Source organism: Centruroides sculpturatus, unplaced genomic scaffold (assembly GCF_000671375.1).
Source record: "Centruroides sculpturatus isolate CEXI.00-Female unplaced genomic scaffold, Cexi_2.0 scaffold612, whole genome shotgun sequence".
NCBI lineage: Eukaryota > Metazoa > Arthropoda > Arachnida > Scorpiones > Buthidae > Centruroides > Centruroides sculpturatus.
Window position 1 is genome coordinate 319,377 of NW_019384966.1, and position 23,846 is coordinate 343,222.

General features: G+C 24.9%; 1 protein-coding gene across 1 annotated transcript in view; it reads right to left on the bottom strand.

Annotated features, from left to right (window-relative positions):
• The window catches only part of LOC111632511, a 91,121-nt gene extending 74,186 nt beyond the window's left edge, over positions 1-16,935 (bottom strand). Inside the window, exons 1-2 of the mRNA XM_023376944.1 lie at positions 16,623-16,935; positions 10,213-10,285 (exon numbers count right to left, since the gene is read on the bottom strand). Coding sequence (XP_023232712.1) covers positions 10,213-10,285; positions 16,623-16,705 — 156 coding nt within the window. The 5' untranslated portion in view covers positions 16,706-16,935. The remainder of the gene's footprint in view (positions 1-10,212; positions 10,286-16,622) is intronic.
• Positions 16,936-23,846: the final 6,911 nt, after the last annotated feature.

Below are 23,846 nucleotides of genomic sequence, written 5' to 3' on the forward strand. Positions count from 1 at the left end.
TCACCTCAATATACTAGGAACCTATTTCCTCAACTTTCAAGACTTTCTCTATTCGTCGATCCACAAATCGAATAACTTCAAAATCACCTTGGAACTATTTGATCCTATCGGACACCTCTCTCGTTTACTGCTAAGAAGCTCACCAAGCTCGTTGCTAACTGGAGTTCACCTCGTCCGTCTTCACTTGACGTTCGGTTTTTATACTGTGAGGTGACGTCACAATTCTGACTGCGATCACTCCCCTCATTTACATACTTATTCGCTAACAATAAACTTTTCTATTTGTCTGGCAGCCTATTTTCCGACAATACTCACTAACCTTTTATATTATTCTTTTTGACAATTTTCGGGATGTTTTATTCTTTTAAGGTTTAGCGAATTTAAGTTGTGCTTGTGGGGTCTTCTCCCCCCCTTTTTCTCGGTGCGGACTTACTTTTTTCCGCTCGGGAACACAAGTGTGCGTGAGTTTTTTCTACGGTGCTTTTCTCTCGTTGGTGAGTTGGTTTCTCTTCTATTTTTAAGTTTCTAAGGTGAATGGTGAGGAAACCTTCGTCCTAACAAAACATAAGCCCCAAACAAAATATAATAAAAAGCAAAAATAAAAGTAAATAAAAATAATGCTCAAACTTGGTTCCTTACACTAGATTTGATTGAAGAAGCAGAGAATAATCATAAGAAGCAGAAAGTGAGAGATTTCTTTAGAGACATTAAGACTCTATACAACACATATTGACCAAAGCCCCTGGTCATCAAGGATGCATGTGGGAGGCTGTAAGCCAATGAACAGGAAGTTTCCAAAAGATGGAAAAAATATTTCCAGGATCTTCTGAACTGTCCAGACCCCATGACTCCAGCCACATTCCTCCCAAAACACACTGTTCAACCAGAAGTTGAAGAACCTACTCAGAGTGAAGTTCAGGTCATCATACAAAATCTACATAATCAAAAAGCTGAAAGGACTGACAATATCAAACCCGAGCTCATCAAATATGGTGGACAGCAGCTTGCAAAGACAATACATAATCTGATTCTGCAGATCTGGAGACAGGAAAGAATGCAAATGGAATGAAAGGAAGCAGGCATAATCCACATCCATAAGAAAGGAAATAAAATGTCATCTCTAGTTATGAGAAGATTGACTCCATACATGGAGGGAATCATGAGTGAATACAAACTGGTTTCTGAAAAAAATAGCCACAACTGATCAAATCTTCACATTAAGACAGGTTCTTGAGAAGAACTGGGAATACAATGTCGACACACACCTGTTGTTCATTGATTTTCAAAAGGTGTACAACAGCATTCACAGGTAATCAATGTGGAAGGTCATGAAGGAGTTTGAGATACCAGAATGAAGTGTGGTATACAGTAAAAACCAGGGCCACAAAGTTGGACAGCTTTCAGAGCAAAACAGGACTAAAACAGGGAGATGTCCTATCCCCTCTTCTCTTTAACATCGCTCTAGAAAAAGTTGTCAGAATGGCCCAGGAGATAGAGAATGAAAGGGAAAATGACTCAAGAGATAAACTGTCACTAGTAGCATATGCTGATGACATTGACATAATTGGAACATCTCGAGGGGAGGTGACAAGATTAATGTCAAAATTAGCAACAGCTGCCAAGAGCAAGGGTCTGATCATCAATGAAGAGAAGACTAAATACATGGTTATTTCTAAAAAGGGAGAATCCCACAAAGAACATCTAACCATAGACAATATGACATTCAGCACTATGGATGCTTTAAGTACTTAGGGACTGACATAAACAAAACAATGACATAAAGAAGATAAGGACTCGCTTGCTACAGGGAAACAAAATCTACTTTGGGCTCACAAACATCCTAAAAAGCAGACTCCTTAGTAAAAGGATGAAGCTAACTGTATATGAGTCACTGATTAGACCTACGATTCTGTATGGATGTGAAACATGGCTAATGACAAAGCAGGAGGAACTAAACTACAGAGATTCGAAAACAAAATACTAAGGAAAATCTTCAGACCTGTGGAAGACTATGATGAAAATGGTATCATGATCAATGGAAAACCAATATGGAGAAAAATAACAAACCAGGAACTGAAGACAACCTATGGCAAACCTATGATCACACAGGTGATTAAAGCCAGATGATTACAGTGGCTAGGCCATAAGGCTTCCTATAATGGCAACAGCTTTATGAGGGCTTCACTATGAGGGGAAAGGGAAAAGACCACGAGGCCATCCCAGAAAAAGGTGGTCAGATGGGGTCACTGAAGATCTTCAAGACCTCGGAATCGAAGATTGGCGGAGGCAGGCTATAGACCGAACGACATGGAGAAAAATTGTGACTGCAGCTAAGGGCCTCCAGGCCCATAATGAAGAACATGAAGAAGAAAATAACATTAAATTCTAATATATTAAAATATGACGAACTTATTCTTTTTAAATTTATATTACAGTAGAGCATCGATTATCTGAATATCGATCAACCGAAACATTGATTAACCGAAAGCGTTCCAGTCGGCAAATTAAATTTCCACTAGTGCTGTGGCACTGCAATATTTGGCTATGTCTTGGGCTACTCCAATATTATTTTTGTTGGTGTGCATGTTTTAGCTGGCATCATTGGCGCGACCATGAGAGGGTACTTAAGAAGGTGCCCGAATTTGAACATGGGATAGGTTAATATATTTTTTCATACATAATCAGTTATCCAAACAACCCCAGTCTCGAATTATTTTGGATAATCGATACTCTACTGTATTTTATGTAACTAATTTAATATATTTATATTTGGTTATTATCTTAAAATTTTAGTATTGAATGCATGAAAATGCTTTGAAAGCATTTCAAGAATAATGTAAAAACTTTAAGTTTCTGTATGAAGACTTCAATTACAGAAAATTTAATAAAATTTCAAATATTTGATTCTTGTTAACACAATGTGTGTATTTGTACACACAATATATGAGCGGAATGTTTAGATTTCTTATGACTGTTGTATAATAATTGCTAAATTTTTTATCTATTTACAAAAAATTATTAATAAACAAAACAAATTAATTATAAATTTTTAATATGTGATATCTATTCAATCTGAATTAAGTATTTCATTTATAAATAATTGTACTGTGAAATATTTTGCAAAATTCCTAATAGACAGCAATATCTTTTATCAAATAAAGTTCATCAAATAAAAATGTTATTAATATTTTCTGATTGAATCCTGTATAAACAATACTTTATATTTATAAGCTGCATTCTAAACTCGACTTTATAATGAAGATACGCTTTTACTATAATGTTTCTAATTTTTAATTATTATTAATTGTATTACAAAAATCTAGAAAATGTTAGTCTACTTCATATTCAATGATTTATTTTATGTATTTCACTAAAATATACATATCTATACAATTCCCTTTTAAAATTTTCATATTATAAAGGCCCAATCCTGACTATAATAAACAATAAATAATTTTAAGTAAAATTATAAATTAAGGCAAACAAAATATGAAAGATAAGTAAGAATATCAGAAACCCTACATTCAAAAAATTTTTATGAGTTTTTATAAAAAGAATAATTTTTCTTAAACTAAACTTATATTTAATGAATACAAGTGAAAACTCATAACTATCTTAATTGTTAATATATTTTTCTGTTTAAATTAATATTTCTCTCTTTCTCAATTTGCAATTTCATTATTAATATAAAATTAATTGTATCCAATAGGTTAGGATGCTTTTATTATACTGTAGTAATAATAAATTCTTTAACTATAAACTATAATATTAATTTTTAAATATTTAATAAGAAATTGTGTTAAATAACTTTCATAAAATAAGAAATTAGTGTATTTTAACAGAATGTTCATAAAAAGATTTTAATTTTAACAAATTATTATTAAAATAACACTTAAAATAAGATACATCTCATTACTTAATGAATAAATAAATATGGAGAATTTTATTTTTCAAAAATCAAATATAATTATCAGATAATTAACCAAATGTCTAATTGAAATGAATAGACATGTTTGAAATAAATTAATTTCAACTTCAGCAACTGAATATTAAAATTCAAATAAATTAATAATTACATTTGTGGAAACTTCAATTTTAATATCGATGAAAGTTGCTGTGGAATGCCAAAGATAATGGAAGAATCTATTGATGATGATTATGTTGTGAGCAACAGGAAAATCAGACCAAACAATAATCATTTAGAAAGAACTTTAAGTTTTATTTTACACAAAAATTATTAATATATTTTTATAAATATAATTGTGAATAGTAATAAATACAACATTAATAACAAAACAAAACAAGAAATTATTTGAAAGAAATATTCCTTACTACATTAACATCCACAACACATCAACACTGGGGATGTAACTCAACACCTTGTCTGGTACCTGTTACCAGTGTGTTCTGTGAAAAATAAAGTTTATCGCTAATGTTTCGAACTGATAAATCATTCTTCTTCAGGTGAAATGTACAGAATAACTAATGGAACACAGTTAGAACATAAATATTCAAATTAAATCGAACATATGCCTGATTGATGAAATTCGTTACGAAGGACATGCTCATTTTGTGCATAGATAATGGCCATTAAAGGTTGGCATCCATATAGGCCTGCCTATTTATTCAAGAAGTTTGAATAAATAGGGATTTATTCAAACTTCTTGAATTCATTGTTTGCTATTCGATCCAGCTGTTATCCTGATGAAGAACCCAGAAGGGGTTATGAAAACGTTTGATTGTTGAAGGAACAAGTAATACGCATCGGTTACAGGTTCTGTAAGTCAGATTTATTGTATTCTAATTGTGTTCCATTAGTTATTCTGTACATTTCACCTGAAGAAGAATGATTTATCAGTTCGAAAACATTAGTGATAAACTTTATTTTTCACAGAACGCACTGGTAACAGGTACCAGACAATGTGTTGAATTCCTTACAACTATAAATATTTTTATATTGGCTTTTTGAATACATTTAATTTTATTCTGAATCTTCCATTATCTTTTTCTCCTGTTAATATGAAAGTTTTATTTCATCATATAGCATGCAAAATAAACATAAAAATTTTTCATCAAAAAAAAAAAAAAAAATTTGTATTGAAAGAGCTTAAATAAATTATAAATAATTTATTGCAAGAACTCCAAAAATAAAACATTTAAGTAATACTCCAAACCCTAATTCAATAAATTGCATTAACAAACATGTTAACAAATAATTAGATTTTCTCAAATAAAATTAATCTTAATGCTTTGAAAAGTAATAATGTATGAAATTATTATTAATTTACATTTTATCATATCTCACGAGAAAATTCATTTGCATAAAAATCAAAAGCTTTAAATAATTAAATATTTAAAACTGATTAAAAGTTTTTGACTTAGTTTATATGATTAAGTTAAAAAAACAGTTTGGATTCCAAAACAAAATATAAATTCAAAGCATAATAAGTACTCTTTTGTATATATTCTATGTTTAATTTGATTAATGTATTGTTTGGGGGTGATAATTTCTTGTTTATTAGATTATCTTCAGATATAAAATTAAAAACTATCTGTTGTCAACTATAAAAAGTCCAATTTATTAAGCAAACTTTAACAATAACATGCGAACAGAACAGATTTAATCAAGAATATAATCCTTTTCAATTTCTGTAATTTCCTCCAATCTCATAACAAAGTTCTGGATTCATTTCAGAAGTATTGAATTGCAGAAACGAAGTTGCAATTATTACACTTCAATTGCAATTTTGTTTGGAAAGTTGATGTGGAACCAAATGCTGTCCTTTGAGACTTTGCCAATCTCTAGCAGGTGTTGACATACTGTCACAAGAGAGCACTTCAAAATATCATCTATTTCACATAATATTTACTTTGTGTTGGATTCCACAAGAGTTTGTAAGACCTTATTGTTCATCTGTGTTTGGGAAACTTTATATGTGAATTTCAATGTTAACATTGCTAGATCAAAATTTTTCAAATTATCAGCAGCACTTCCATTCACTCAGTACATTTTCATAAATATCATTGATGTTCCTGGAAGCCTGAGATGCATTTGACCCTTTACGGAACTCAAAAAACACCAAGTTCCTCATGTGTATTTTGTCAAACCTCATAGTGGACTGAATCATGAAATGAAATAACAATGCAACCAGATGGAAAAATGCAATATCCCCTGACTCAATGTAGTTTTTTTCTATTATATGTATGCAAAGTGCACTGAGAAATAGATGTTTATAGTTGACAACCCAATATATATTAAATTATGTAAAAAATACATATGAAATTTTTTAGTAATATATTCTAATCTTTCTTCTTTTAAAGTACTTCTTGAAATAGTAAAGAAATATACAAAATGAAATCAAAAGGCTAAACAGATAAAAATCTAACCTTTTTGGATGACTTTTTGTCAATTGAAAAGAGTTTGGTTGAAATCATCAATTGTATAATAATATTTAGAATTATAATATTAAAAAATATAAATATACAAATTTTTCCATATCTATTTTTATATTGAATGTATACTTTATAAAAAAGTTGAATTTTTTATATGTTTTAGTACATAGTATATTTTTAATATTTCATTTGTTTTTCATTTTAAAAAAAAGTATATTTGTTAATATTTACAATGTATCTCTATCGACTGAAATAAATTCAGATATTACAAATTCATAAAAGTATTTTAATATAAAATTTAACAAAAATTGTATTCAATTGAATTGTAGTTGTCTTTAATAATATTTTTATCAGAATTTGTCAGAACTATATATAAAAATAACTAAAACAAATAATAAAATAGAATTATTATATTTCATTCTTAACTTAATCACCATGCCTTTTCACCGCCTAATATTCTAAACTTATTTTTAAAAACTGTATTTGAAATATTTTTGATTATTTATGTACTTTTCTATCTTCAAAAAATCAAATATGTGAAATTTTAAATTTCTTATAATAGAAATTAATATAAATAAGGGCAATGAAAATAGAGATTATAAAATCTAAAACAGAAATAGTAGAAAAAAAATCTGAAGTTATTGACAAATATGACATTTTTTTACATATGGCACTGGAAGAGAGATGATATTAAGTTTATTCTCCAAATACCTGAAAAAAATAATCAACATGAATTCCATAAAAACTGGAAGATTCTGATAAAAAAATACATTTTTTGTAATCTTCAGTTTTACTCTAATTTGTGTTTGTGACACTAGTGTATAATAATAATAATAAACAAAAATAACTCAATATAAATTGGTTCATGTCTACTCTATCACTAATGGACTTTACAGACATAAAATATAATTTCTTGTGCCAACACAATTTGGAAATTTCTTAGCAAATAACAGGAAGCAGCAAGAAAACTGACAGTGTCAACCACTCCTGAAATTATTAGAGTAAATCATCATTGCAATGTGTGAGATCCGGAGTTTTTGTAACGAAAATTACATTCTTTTATTAACTAAAATTTTAATTACTTTACTGTCGTTTATGTAACGAATTTGGAAAAAAATCGATCTTAGCCGGGACTGTGTAAACATTCCTGTCATAACTATCAACATCTATTGTTCTCTGCAGAACTAACGGATCATCTTGCAGAAAAGTTTACACTTAACATTCAGCTTTGGTCACTTGTTTTAGATCCCTGGAACACCTATAACCTTTAACTCATGAACATCCGATCACGTGGTGGAAATTCCCCACAAAAACCTATAAAAGACAGTTCTTACCCCTCTCGGGGGAGTCTCTTAACGAACGCTGGACCGACGACATCGCACCGATTCTCCGAACCCGCCGAATTCCGATCTACGATTGACGAGAACAGCTTACCGCCAAAGTCGCAAACTTTTTATAATTGTGCTCCTGTGGATATAAGACAACTTTAGTTGAATATTTAAGTGCCTCCACAGATTAGATCGGCAAAAGGGACATTCAAAGAGGTATGAAAAGCGAAAAACTCTCTCTCGGGAAAATAAGCGGTTAGAAACGCTATTTGTGTAGCTTTTTTGTTCAATTTGCTTCTTTTAATAAATAGTTGTTATATTGTTTAGATATGGTAGACTCCTTTACTTGATCATGCCATTCACCTTATCGTCGACCCCAAGCAACACCCTCCACTCGCCTGACATATCATCCTGACTAGTGACAGGGGCGGCCGACTTCTGACCTCCCCTCTGGTTCACAAATGCATCATCATTACTATAAGACAAGGAAATCTTCACATATATATTATAATAATAATAATAAAAAAAACTGCAAAAAATCCAAATAAATAATAATAAATTGAGACAAATCAAAAGGGTAAAATATATATATGATAAACTGAGAATATGTAAAAAATTAATATAAAAAAATAAACAGAATGAAAGAATTAAATAAATAGCAGAAGTGCATAAAATAATTATATAAATTGATATATAATTTTTCTATAAATTTCCCTATATTTATAAAATACTAAATGCAAGAAGTCTTCAGTAATTTTTACATTTTCATTAGAATGATAGAAAAATGAGCAATGAGAAATATTGAGGCAACAAGGTGATTAATATAAAAAATATCATTAATTAATATTATNACAAAAATGATTATTAATATACAGGTATCCTCATATAACACGATAGTTACATTCCGAAAAAGTGCTTTGTTATGCAAATCCGTGATATACAGAACAAAGAACTAATGCAAAACATAGAGTTGTGTTCCAGAATTAGTAGGTTAGTTAGCAAAAGTGCACTATTCTTTTCCATTACTAAGAGAAATATGTTTATTAAAGCAACTGATAATTTATTTCCAATCAATAATAAATTAAAAAACACAAAAGTACTGTATTATGTATTAATATTAATTTTAGTTAAATAGGCCATTTTCTTTTTACAAAGTATTGTCTTCATCTCAAGTTTTTTGTTGATCATGATCAGAAGTATCAACAACATTTTTGTATTTTTTATTTTTATCATAAAAAATTTTTTATGGGTGATGAAATAAAAATATATTATTAATCAAAAATTTATTCTAGAGAGTCACATTTGTTTACTTGTATAATGCAACTTTTTCCATAATTTCTGTTTGAATACTAAATTGTTTGAGTACTAAGATACTGCCACATTTCATCATTTTACAAATAATTGTGTACCTACAGTTAAAAAAAATAATAATAATAACACTTACCTAAAAATGTTTAAATTAATTTTACTAAATACAAAGATTAATCTATAATAACAAAACACATTGACAGTATTAAGGGCTAAAGTCTGAAAGCAATGACAATGACACCTGGCTGATAGGAAAGCTAGGACAAAGAAAAAATTGTACTGTCTGTTTTCATTAAAGTAAACCTGACAAAATAATTTTAAAATTTCAATATTCTAAAATCCATGGACAAATTTGAGACAACACACATGCTTACTTTAATAATATAGAATAATGAAGTTTACACTTAAAAATTGTGAAATTTTGTACAGAGATTTCCAAAACTGTGTTAAAGCAAAACCAAAAGTCATGTTGTACAGGGAATATCCCTGATTTCAAATCATGTTGTATGAGGAATACCTGTACTTATTTTGAAAATAACTAGAATGTCTTGAAAGAGAATTCAAATAAACAATAATATTGTATATTTAAAATTGCAATATATTTTTAAATTGTACTTTATTCTAAAATAAAATGTTGAAATTTTAAGTGATTGAACATTTAATCACAAAATTTATTGAGTTCAAAAGAATTGCTTATCAAAAATTAAACAAGACTAATACAAATGAAATAGTTTAATTAGTGAATAAATAATGTTAATAATAAAACATTAATTATTTAATTATGAATTTTAATTAATTACATAATTTTAAATGATTCTTTTAATTCTTTTATCTTGTTTGTTCTTATTTTTACAGCAATCTATTTTTATTTTATGTAGTTAGCATTATATTCATTTGAAATCTTTGTAATATTTATTTCATCCTATATACTTTTGTTTATTCTGATCATATATTTGTTGTCTTTGATAATAGTTCTTAATACAATTTCAATATTATCAAAGTTTATTATTTGTTAATATTTTGTGTTTTAAATTAGTCTAAATAGTTTTATTACATGCATTAAGAATTAGTTTTGAAATTATAATAATACAATAAAAATAATAATAATAATTTTGTAATTTTTAAATTATTCACAAAAAGTTTAATAATTAATTTACAAATTTTTAAAATTATTAAATGTTACCTGCTGAAGTTGAGGGTGATGAAGTCTAGGATCCTCCCATGTTGTCGCATGATCAATATGGTTAATAAAGTAACTATAAATAAAATTAGCTATTAATAGGATTAAAATAAAGGTTTTAATTTTAATTATGGTATATAATATTTCAATATTAAAAATATTTTTGTCGTATTATGTTGTATAAACATTACGATACAATCATTTAAGTAAATTATTGTAAATTATTATTTCAGTATCACAATCATTATTGATTTTTTTTGTTTGTGAGTACTACATATAACCTTCTTTCTATAAATATTTATTCACTGAAAAAATATTATTAAAGTTAAATTAATTTTATAATCAATTTGATTAAGAAACTTTGCTTCTACATTTTAACAAGTTTTGAAATTTGTTTAAATTACATTCTTAAATTTTAAATTTAATTTTTTATAGAATATTAGCATAATTAAATAAACAATAATGACTGTGTGTTATTCCTACTTTTTTTCATGTATCTAATTTACTTTGGATAAAATTTTAAATCTAAAGGGTTCTTAAAAATGTTAGATACAATATACTTTTTTTGTTCCTGAAAAAAATGTTTGTGTATTTTCATTATTATTTACTCTATATTAAAAGCAAAAAATATACAATAAGGATATTAAAAAGACATAACTTATTTAAAAAATATAAAATTTTTAAATAGTTAAAAAAAATATTAAAACAAATTTTATAACTTCAACAATTCTTCATTCTCTTAAATTGAAAAACAGTTAATTCTGTTATTTATCTTCATCTTTTCTTTTTAGTATTAACTGTTTCCATGATGAAAGCATGCATCTTTCTTTTATAAATATAATTTCTGTTTTCATATTAAAAGTTCTCATTTTTAAATGTAAAGCTATATTATTCACATAATTTATAGTTCTTAATTATGTTAAAGAATTATAAAAATAATTTCACAATATTAAAGATGACCCCTTTTAGATGTGTCTCTTTAATGAATAAAATTTACTGTATATTCATTATCTCTCTACTTTGTTCAAAATTTGTATTTTTTTTTTAATACTGAAATTGTAAATAATTTTAAAATTTTAATAAAGAAGCATATATTTTGAATTAATTTCTAATAAAAAGTCATTTGTTGAGAAATAAAGCTGGCAATACATAATATAATAGTGTTTTTAAAAAATATATTTTTTAATATTTGTGTTTAATCAAGACAAAAAAATAACATCTCATTCTGTCTCACAAATAAATGTATTAAACTGATTAAATAAATAAATTTAAAATGTATTAATTCTATTCACAGATTATAAATCTTAGTAGTCTTTTAATTTTCAAAGCTTTTCATTGTCATATTTATAATTACATAGTGTCTTCTCTTTTTAACAGAAAAGTAATTGTGAAACTATTAAATGTACAGTACACTTCGAATATTTAAAGGCTTAGTAATCTATCTTCAGAAATCCAGACAAACAAATCGAAAAATTTATATTCAAATTTTAGTAAATTATAAATATTGTTTTTATTTCTAAGCTGTGTTTCATTTATTTAGAAACATAATTAAAGCAAAACAGTTCAATTAAAATTGCAATGATGGTTGAATTGTTTAAAGCTTTTTGTTTTGGTTACATTTTCATAGGAATGAAACACAATTTATAAATAGTAACATTTTAGAAAAAGAACATTTGTTTTTCGTCTTGTTAAGATTTCAAATGAAAGAAACTCTTCTAATTTGTTTATTTTAAATCCAACAATTTTTTACTAAATCTGAAAGCATTGAATATTATCTCTGTTATCCTGCTCTAATGCAAAAGTATTAAAATGCTAAATCAATAAAACACTTTAATAGTATAATTGCAGATATTTTTTTTAAATATAATTTTTAAAATAAATATCCTGTTTAGGTTTGTAATGAAATTAATTGTAAATTTAATGTTTACACATATAAATGCCCTTTATATGTTTTCAATTCAGTATCTCGTGTATGAAATTTTAGCTTGAAATTAAATTAATGCCAACACTAAATTTTCATTTGATAATCTTACTGGAAAAATCGTCTAAATTTCCTCATTAAATAGAAGGATAACTTTGATTAAAGTTTAAATGGACATTTTTCCCATGATATAAAATAAAGGGAATATTTTTTAAATGTAGTCAATCATATCTCTAGCAATAAAAATAATATCATTCTGATATAGATAAAAGGAGCTATATTATGTGGAGAATGAGATAGTATAGTTTGATTACCACTCTAAATGATGATTATCAAAAAATACCTAACAAATTTTATCAATGATTATGATATATACAATATAATCCAGAATATTACTAATAATTTAATTTTTTTAATATGTTCCTATTTATTAAAGAAATGACATAATTAATACAAACTTTATTTCAAATCTTATTGAAAATTGTTTTCTAGATCAGGAGAATAAAACTTTTATGAAAATAATTATTATAGCATATTACAAATGATAATTTATTTCAAAAATTAAAGAAAAAATTTATAATAACACTAAAAATATTTGAAGACTATTTGAATTTATGAAATGAAAAAATTATCTACTAATTTTATACACTATTCATTTACTATGTATTTGCAGTTCAATTTTAAACTATTTATTGATTTATAATAATCTAAATAACTAAATCAATTAAAATTTTTACTATAATTCACAAAAAATAATATTTGAATAATGTTAAATGAACATTTTTACAAAATAGCAGTATTGAAAATCTTGAAATACACTTATTATGTATTAAACTATATATTAAATATTTTATATTTGTGTTAATTTTAACAGATTAAAATATAGGTTATGTACTTTTTGTAAAGTGTAGAAAAATTAATTTAGCTATAGTTTTATGCAAAAAACAATTTGTTTCTGAAGTTATTCAGATTTTAATGTTAATCTCTGCTGTTATCAGTTTATCATCATCAAACATTATATATCATACATTAACAATAAACGAGTAAGATTCCTACAACATTTAAATATTTTATTATGAAACTTTTAATGTTTAATAACTAAGACTGACTAGGAGCCACAAAAAATGTAAATACAAAAATAAAAACTAACATAAATGTATATATATCTGAAAATATCTACTAACACTAATTTTTATTCTTAATGCAAAGATATTTTTTATTTTTTGCTTATATAAAATTCTTAATTTTACTTCTTTAAAGTCTTTAATTTCATAATTACCATTTCAGATAATGCAATTCAATTATTATTAAATCTTCTTAATAGCTACATGTAATTTATATAAATTTAAAGACTTATCACACATTCCTTAAAATTTATAGGAAATTACATATAGCTATTAAGAAGATTTAATACAATATAGGATAAAAAGTAAATAATTATAATAAATTATTATTATTAAATGTAAAAACTAATCTATGTAATCAGTTATTTGACACAAAATTCTGATTTTATTAATTTCTCAATTTCAATTTTATAAAGATAAAAATAAAGAATTACATTAAATTTTGATTACCTGAAAGATGAACTAGTTTCTTAAAATATAAATTTGGAATTATTTCTAACATTTTTATATATAGTTTCATTTTACATAAATTCAAAGTATTTCTGATAGACTTTTGATATGAGATCAAAATATTGAATCTTTTATTAATCTCTCAATAAATTAACCTTATTTACTTTAAAAAACTTAAAAATATCGAGTTTTCATATTAAGTTACATGTATTAAGCATATACATAACAACAATTATATATTATATTATATTATATTTTCTTTTATATTTTTATTTATTATATTTATATTTTCTTTAGTAGTTTGAAAATGTAACAAATGTTTTGCAGAAATTTGTTTGGGGTTATAGGGAATTATCAACAAAAAATTGATAGTCTAAAGTAGTATTTTAAAATGTTTTAATTTTCATTAAATGGATATTTAACAAATAATAATAATATCCTAATTTATATATAAACAAAAATATTGATCATATTTTATGTTCCTACTCATTTTAAATGAAAATTTCTGAGACTATAGGATGGAATAAATTTGCATAAAAGAACAAGAATTTTAAAAATATTTTCTTAATAGAGAGGTTGCGGCCGACGTTTTCATCACAAAAACGTGAACGTCGGATGTTCGGTGCCGCCTTCACGTAAGCCTAGAAGTTTGACAATGGTGTTTGCAACGTCGGTGGAATCATACTCGACGTTCCAAATGCCATTGTCAAACTTCTAGGCTTACGGGAAGGTGGCACCAAACGTCTGACGTTCATGTTTTTGCAACGAAAATGTTGACCGCAACCTCTCTAATATTACATGTAGAATTGTTATGAAAGCTTGTGTTAACCTTTGCAACAAGCTGTACTGATCAATATCAGAATATAATATTGATATTATTGGTTTACATTTATTATAAACAATGAAAATCTATGAAAATGGGATAATTTTCATATAATTAATTAAATTATAACCAAGATGTTTAAGTTTTATTCTTTTGAATTTAATATGTTAAAAAATTTTTTAACATTAAAAATATGCTAAGGAGCAATTTTACATGCAGATATTTTTCCTTAAAAACTTACTGATTTAAGCAAATATACCTTTTAATATGGAAAATTAATTTTAGCATTGAAGGTAGCATTATACTACCTTAGTTAACAGATAAGGTCTCTATTTCATCTGATGCTTTTAAAATTGATTACAAAACTAATTTATTTATAGTTATATATTAATTATAATATATTATAATTATTAATTAATTTATAATTTATAGACAAAGAAACATTCTAACTTTTATTAAATAAGTTTCATTTTAATTAATCTGTGCTTTATATTTGCCAAAATGATTACAGACCAAAGCTGAAATACAGATAGAATTAAAACAAATATTGTAGTAGGACCAGTTTATTTTTTATTTTATTTAATAGAAAAATCAACTGTAAGTCTGTAAACAGTTACCAAATTATTTGGTAAATAGTATATAAAAAAATCATCTATTCACTTATCATAATCAGTTAAAATAGCATTTTGGAGTCAGAGTGACAGAAATAATATGATAATGATACTCATATAATGTATTCAAATGACAAATTATCAGTTGTAATTTGTCATATGATAAATTGCTACTGTGAATTTCTTCTATTTAAAAAATATATTTCAAACACATTATTTAAGTAGATATAAATCTCATGCCTACATATTTAAATCATATTCACATTTTATATAGCTTTAGTGAAGATATTTAAAATTATTATTGCAAATGAGCACATAACAAATCTGATTTTAAATATGATTGAAGTTTAGTTTAGTTTATGGCATTTTTAATAAATGTAAATATTATAATTTTGGAATCAGCTTTCTTGTTTCATTAATTTGGAAATGAATTTAGCTACAATGATTGGAAGTTTGCATTATCAGTATCATCTTGTTTAGTTATATTTACAATAATTTTCAAATATTATATCAATCTTTTGAATATATATATTTTTAATAGACACTTCAATAAATTTACACAAGTAAATACGATTAACGGGAAATTATATTTCAATTATTAACTACTCAAAAATTAAATCGGAGATTTTCTAAAACTTAAAAAGTACCGGTACTTCAATTTATCATTATTTTAACGATAAAAACTGTTTCCGGTTGATTTTTACAAAGATAAGAAGAAGAAAATCAGTCAATTAAAAATATTTAATAAAGATTCAATTTTAAATTTTCTTTCATCAATAAAAGATGATTTTTTTTAATTTGATTTATCAAACCATTATGTTGCAAAAAGATTATATTGGTAACTTAATAACAGGATTAAATGGATTGGTGATTGAAGTCATGTCTTGCAAGATTTTAATCTTAGTCATTATAGATCTGTCATTGATGGATACTGATGAAGTTACCATATCTACAGCATTAGTCTACTAATATATTTTTTAAAATCAATTACATTAAAAGCTATAGCTTTTTAAAGATTTTTCTCTATTGTTTCTAAAGCTCTATAATTGGTAATATCCATTTGCAACTTTTCATGGTCCTGTAATTAGTTTCCCAGTTCTCCTCTCCATTATAAATGTAAGAAAATTTTCACCAGATGTATTTTACTCAAACCACTATTGAAAAATATAAACACGCTTTAAAAAATATATATCGACATCAGGATAAAAGCGTGTTAATAATGTTATATAGTAAAACCTGTTTAAAAAGGAAAAAAATCCGTTTTTTGGATGGAGCGATTTTCTAACTTTAAAAAATTCTTGGATTTTGTAAGTTAAAAAAACCTGGCAGAGCGGACAAAAACATTGGGTACCGCGCCATTGCGGTTTACACAGGTTTTGCTGCACACACAAATATTGTACGGGGAAGACAAGGGCTAAACATTGTTAAAAAGAAAGTGGAGTATAAAAGTAATGATATTAAGTTAAAGATAATTGCTTTCTTACTATCTTCCTGTGCGAGGATCGAACCGACATTCCCATCCAGGTGGCAATGGTTCTTGGGGTTGTTGCGGATGAACAGCAGCCATTTCTAACAATCACCGTAAAGTCAATTTATAAAATAAAAATCTCTTTCCTTAATGAAACGCTGACATTAAATCGTCAGAAACGGATTCCTTTTCGGTTAGCCCTTTGCTGTTTTCGAAAATCAGGCGGACGATTCTAGTTCAAGGACGGCCTCTCGTCGTTATGGTAACCGTAAGTTGTCGTTTGCGCGTGCGCGATTGGTCAGATGATTGTTACCACGGAAACGGGAAGATGCAGATGATCCGAATTCCAAATAAGGAAAATTGTTTCTTGCAAATGTATATATTAGTTTTGACACTGATCATATTTGATTACTTCTTTCTTTGTGTATAGAAACCGAGCGCAACAATACACCTCTTGTTTATAATGCCAGACCAGTTGTAAATGATAATGTATCGTTTAAAAAACATTTTAATATTTTATCGGGAGATTATACCAATTTCATTTTACGAATTTATAAGCAAAAACATTTTTTTTAATTTAAAATAGGCCTATAGTTTGTCTGTTTTATTATTTATTGGTATACTGACGTACTGTACAGTAGTTTTAAATCATCCCTTACATTTCAAATGCTAATTTTGAAATAAAAATTCTATTTGAACATTTTTGATAAGAGTTTTATATTTTCTCTTATTAATTTTATTATTATTTATTTATAAGACGAAAGTTTAATTTAATTGTTTATAAAGCTTACGAGACAGCGCTTTAATACAAATTTTAATATATCTGCTATTTTTATCAACACGGTAATTAATTCTTAAAGGAAAAATTAATTAATTAATTAAAATAACGTTAATGTTTAAGAAAAAATATAATTTTCTGTGTGTTACTTTCATTAAAATATCGAAAATTACTTTATTTTGAATTTAAATTTTATTAAAATTGCATTTTTCAGTAATAATATTATTTAAAATAATGTCATGTTTTAATCTTTTAATATTAAATTTATATTATTCCAATATCATTTTTTCCATTAAAAATGAATGAATGAATAAATTTCTGCTAATAAATGGGATTTACTCAAACAATTTATTATTTATTTAATTTATACATTTTACATTACTTTCATTCAAAGAAGAAATACGTTAGTAAGTAACACGATTTTAAAATGTATTACTTTTTAATAAATAAATAACATTTACACCAAAAACTTATCTCGTTTTTTCCTAAGGAAAAAATTATATTTCCTAGTTTATTTTCTCTCTCAAAGTAATTTTAAGTCTTTGAAAAACATGAATAAGATTACCGAGAAAATAACCTTCGTGTCTTATTAAAATCAAGTCTTTTCGCCTAAAATAATGCCTGACACAAAATGTATAATAAGTAAACTTTCATTTTAATTTTGAATAATTCATCTCTATTTTTTACATTTCCATTCACATAACTTACAAAATATTATTAAAGTATTCGAATTAAATATAAAAACTCCTAATTTTTGCATAATTAAATATTGAAATTATTATAAATGCTACTTCTTATGGGTTTCTTGTTATATTTTGCATTAATAGATTTATATATTAAATATAAAATGTTTTATTGTAATAATAATGTTGTGATTTAATTGATTTACTTATTACGTAAAAATGTTCATAATTTAAGAGAAAAAATTATTAATCACATTCACTTTCATTAAAAAGTAGTTTTTTTTATTGAAAATGAATGAATGTTTATCGTATAAAACAGACTTTATCTGTTTTATTTTGCAAATGTAAAACACATTTATGTATTTATAAATTAGACATTACTCCTCTTTTACAAAGTTAATTCATATATCACAAGGAAATTTTTTTTATATAGAAAATTATAAAACTGTGAATAANAAAAGTCATTTGTTGAGAAATAAAGCTGGCAATACATAATATAATAGTGTTTTTAAAAAATATATTTTTTAATATTTGTGTTTAATCAAGACAAAAAAATAACATCTCATTCTGTCTCACAAATAAATGTATTAAACTGATTAAATAAATAAATTTAAAATGTATTAATTCTATTCACAGATTATAAATCTTAGTAGTCTTTTAATTTTCAAAGCTTTTCATTGTCATATTTATAATTACATAGTGTCTTCTCTTTTTAACAGAAAAGTAATTGTGAAACTATTAAATGTACAGTACACTTCGAATATTTAAAGGCTTAGTAATCTATCTTCAGAAATCCAGACAAACAAATCGAAAAATTTATATTCAAATTTTAGTAAATTATAAATATTGTTTTTATTTCTAAGCTGTGTTTCATTTATTTAGAAACATAATTAAAGCAAAACAGTTCAATTAAAATTGCAATGATGGTTGAATTGTTTAAAGCTTTTTGTTTTGGTTACATTTTCATAGGAATGAAACACAATTTATAAATAGTAACATTTTAGAAAAAGAACATTTGTTTTTCGTCTTGTTAAGATTTCAAATGAAAGAAACTCTTCTAATTTGTTTATTTTAAATCCAACAATTTTTTACTAAATCTGAAAGCATTGAATATTATCTCTGTTATCCTGCTCTAATGCAAAAGTATTAAAATGCTAAATCAATAAAACACTTTAATAGTATAATTGCAGATATTTTTTTTAAATATAATTTTTAAAATAAATATCCTGTTTAGGTTTGTAATGAAATTAATTGTAAATTTAATGTTTACACATATAAATGCCCTTTATATGTTTTCAATTCAGTATCTCGTGTATGAAATTTTAGCTTGAAATTAAATTAATGCCAACACTAAATTTTCATTTGATAATCTTACTGGAAAAATCGTCTAAATTTCCTCATTAAATAGAAGGATAACTTTGATTAAAGTTTAAATGGACATTTTTCCCATGATATAAAATAAAGGGAATATTTTTTAAATGTAGTCAATCATATCTCTAGCAATAAAAATAATATCATTCTGATATAGATAAAAGGAGCTATATTATGTGGAGAATGAGATAGTATAGTTTGATTACCACTCTAAATGATGATTATCAAAAAATACCTAACAAATTTTATCAATGATTATGATATATACAATATAATCCAGAATATTACTAATAATTTAATTTTTTTAATATGTTCCTATTTATTAAAGAAATGACATAATTAATACAAACTTTATTTCAAATCTTATTGAAAATTGTTTTCTAGATCAGGAGAATAAAACTTTTATGAAAATAATTATTATAGCATATTACAAATGATAATTTATTTCAAAAATTAAAGAAAAAATTTATAATAACACTAAAAATATTTGAAGACTATTTGAATTTATGAAATGAAAAAATTATCTACTAATTTTATACACTATTCATTTACTATGTATTTGCAGTTCAATTTTAAACTATTTATTGATTTATAATAATCTAAATAACTAAATCAATTAAAATTTTTACTATAATTCACAAAAAATAATATTTGAATAATGTTAAATGAACATTTTTACAAAATAGCAGTATTGAAAATCTTGAAATACACTTATTATGTATTAAACTATATATTAAATATTTTATATTTGTGTTAATTTTAACAGATTAAAATATAGGTTATGTACTTTTTGTAAAGTGTAGAAAAATTAATTTAGCTATAGTTTTATGCAAAAAACAATTTGTTTCTGAAGTTATTCAGATTTTAATGTTAATCTCTGCTGTTATCAGTTTATCATCATCAAACATTATATATCATACATTAACAATAAACGAGTAAGATTCCTACAACATTTAAATATTTTATTATGAAACTTTTAATGTTTAATAACTAAGACTGACTAGGAGCCACAAAAAATGTAAATACAAAAATAAAAACTAACATAAATGTATATATATCTGAAAATATCTACTAACACTAATTTTTATTCTTAATGCAAAGATATTTTTTATTTTTTGCTTATATAAAATTCTTAATTTTACTTCTTTAAAGTCTTTAATTTCATAATTACCATTTCAGATAATGCAATTCAATTATTATTAAATCTTCTTAATAGCTACATGTAATTTATATAAATTTAAAGACTTATCACACATTCCTTAAAATTTATAGGAAATTACATATAGCTATTAAGAAGATTTAATACAATATAGGATAAAAAGTAAATAATTATAATAAATTATTATTATTAAATGTAAAAACTAATCTATGTAATCAGTTATTTGACACAAAATTCTGATTTTATTAATTTCTCAATTTCAATTTTATAAAGATAAAAATAAAGAATTACATTAAATTTTGATTACCTGAAAGATGAACTAGTTTCTTAAAATATAAATTTGGAATTATTTCTAACATTTTTATATATAGTTTCATTTTACATAAATTCAAAGTATTTCTGATAGACTTTTGATATGAGATCAAAATATTGAATCTTTTATTAATCTCTCAATAAATTAACCTTATTTACTTTAAAAAACTTAAAAATATCGAGTTTTCATATTAAGTTACATGTATTAAGCATATACATAACAACAATTATATATTATATTATATTATATTTTCTTTTATATTTTTATTTATTATATTTATATTTTCTTTAGTAGTTTGAAAATGTAACAAATGTTTTGCAGAAATTTGTTTGGGGTTATAGGGAATTATCAACAAAAAATTGATAGTCTAAAGTAGTATTTTAAAATGTTTTAATTTTCATTAAATGGATATTTAACAAATAATAATAATATCCTAATTTATATATAAACAAAAATATTGATCATATTTTATGTTCCTACTCATTTTAAATGAAAATTTCTGAGACTATAGGATGGAATAAATTTGCATAAAAGAACAAGAATTTTAAAAATATTTTCTTAATAGAGAGGTTGCGGCCGACGTTTTCATCACAAAAACGTGAACGTCGGATGTTCGGTGCCGCCTTCACGTAAGCCTAGAAGTTTGACAATGGTGTTTGCAACGTCGGTGGAATCATACTCGACGTTCCAAATGCCATTGTCAAACTTCTAGGCTTACGGGAAGGTGGCACCAAACGTCTGACGTTCATGTTTTTGCAACGAAAATGTTGACCGCAACCTCTCTAATATTACATGTAGAATTGTTATGAAAGCTTGTGTTAACCTTTGCAACAAGCTGTACTGATCAATATCAGAATATAATATTGATATTATTGGTTTACATTTATTATAAACAATGAAAATCTATGAAAATGGGATAATTTTCATATAATTAATTAAATTATAACCAAGATGTTTAAGTTTTATTCTTTTGAATTTAATATGTTAAAAAATTTTTTAACATTAAAAATATGCTAAGGAGCAATTTTACATGCAGATATTTTTCCTTAAAAACTTACTGATTTAAGCAAATATACCTTTTAATATGGAAAATTAATTTTAGCATTGAAGGTAGCATTATACTACCTTAGTTAACAGATAAGGTCTCTATTTCATCTGATGCTTTTAAAATTGATTACAAAACTAATTTATTTATAGTTATATATTAATTATAATATATTATAATTATTAATTAATTTATAATTTATAGACAAAGAAACATTCTAACTTTTATTAAATAAGTTTCATTTTAATTAATCTGTGCTTTATATTTGCCAAAATGATTACAGACCAAAGCTGAAATACAGATAGAATTAAAACAAATATTGTAGTAGGACCAGTTTATTTTTTATTTTATTTAATAGAAAAATCAACTGTAAGTCTGTAAACAGTTACCAAATTATTTGGTAAATAGTATATAAAAAAATCATCTATTCACTTATCATAATCAGTTAAAATAGCATTTTGGAGTCAGAGTGACAGAAATAATATGATAATGATACTCATATAATGTATTCAAATGACAAATTATCAGTTGTAATTTGTCATATGATAAATTGCTACTGTGAATTTCTTCTATTTAAAAAATATATTTCAAACACATTATTTAAGTAGATATAAATCTCATGCCTACATATTTAAATCATATTCACATTTTATATAGCTTTAGTGAAGATATTTAAAATTATTATTGCAAATGAGCACATAACAAATCTGATTTTAAATATGATTGAAGTTTAGTTTAGTTTATGGCATTTTTAATAAATGTAAATATTATAATTTTGGAATCAGCTTTCTTGTTTCATTAATTTGGAAATGAATTTAGCTACAATGATTGGAAGTTTGCATTATCAGTATCATCTTGTTTAGTTATATTTACAATAATTTTCAAATATTATATCAATCTTTTGAATATATATATTTTTAATAGACACTTCAATAAATTTACACAAGTAAATACGATTAACGGGAAATTATATTTCAATTATTAACTACTCAAAAATTAAATCGGAGATTTTCTAAAACTTAAAAAGTACCGGTACTTCAATTTATCATTATTTTAACGATAAAAACTGTTTCCGGTTGATTTTTACAAAGATAAGAAGAAGAAAATCAGTCAATTAAAAATATTTAATAAAGATTCAATTTTAAATTTTCTTTCATCAATAAAAGATGATTTTTTTTAATTTGATTTATCAAACCATTATGTTGCAAAAAGATTATATTGGTAACTTAATAACAGGATTAAATGGATTGGTGATTGAAGTCATGTCTTGCAAGATTTTAATCTTAGTCATTATAGATCTGTCATTGATGGATACTGATGAAGTTACCATATCTACAGCATTAGTCTACTAATATATTTTTTAAAATCAATTACATTAAAAGCTATAGCTTTTTAAAGATTTTTCTCTATTGTTTCTAAAGCTCTATAATTGGTAATATCCATTTGCAACTTTTCATGGTCCTGTAATTAGTTTCCCAGTTCTCCTCTCCATTATAAATGTAAGAAAATTTTCACCAGATGTATTTTACTCAAACCACTATTGAAAAATATAAACACGCTTTAAAAAATATATATCGACATCAGGATAAAAGCGTGTTAATAATGTTATATAGTAAAACCTGTTTAAAAAGGAAAAAAATCCGTTTTTTGGATGGAGCGATTTTCTAACTTTAAAAAATTCTTGGATTTTGTAAGTTAAAAAAACCTGGCAGAGCGGACAAAAACATTGGGTACCGCGCCATTGCGGTTTACACAGGTTTTGCTGCACACACAAATATTGTACGGGGAAGACAAGGGCTAAACATTGTTAAAAAGAAAGTGGAGTATAAAAGTAATGATATTAAGTTAAAGATAATTGCTTTCTTACTATCTTCCTGTGCGAGGATCGAAC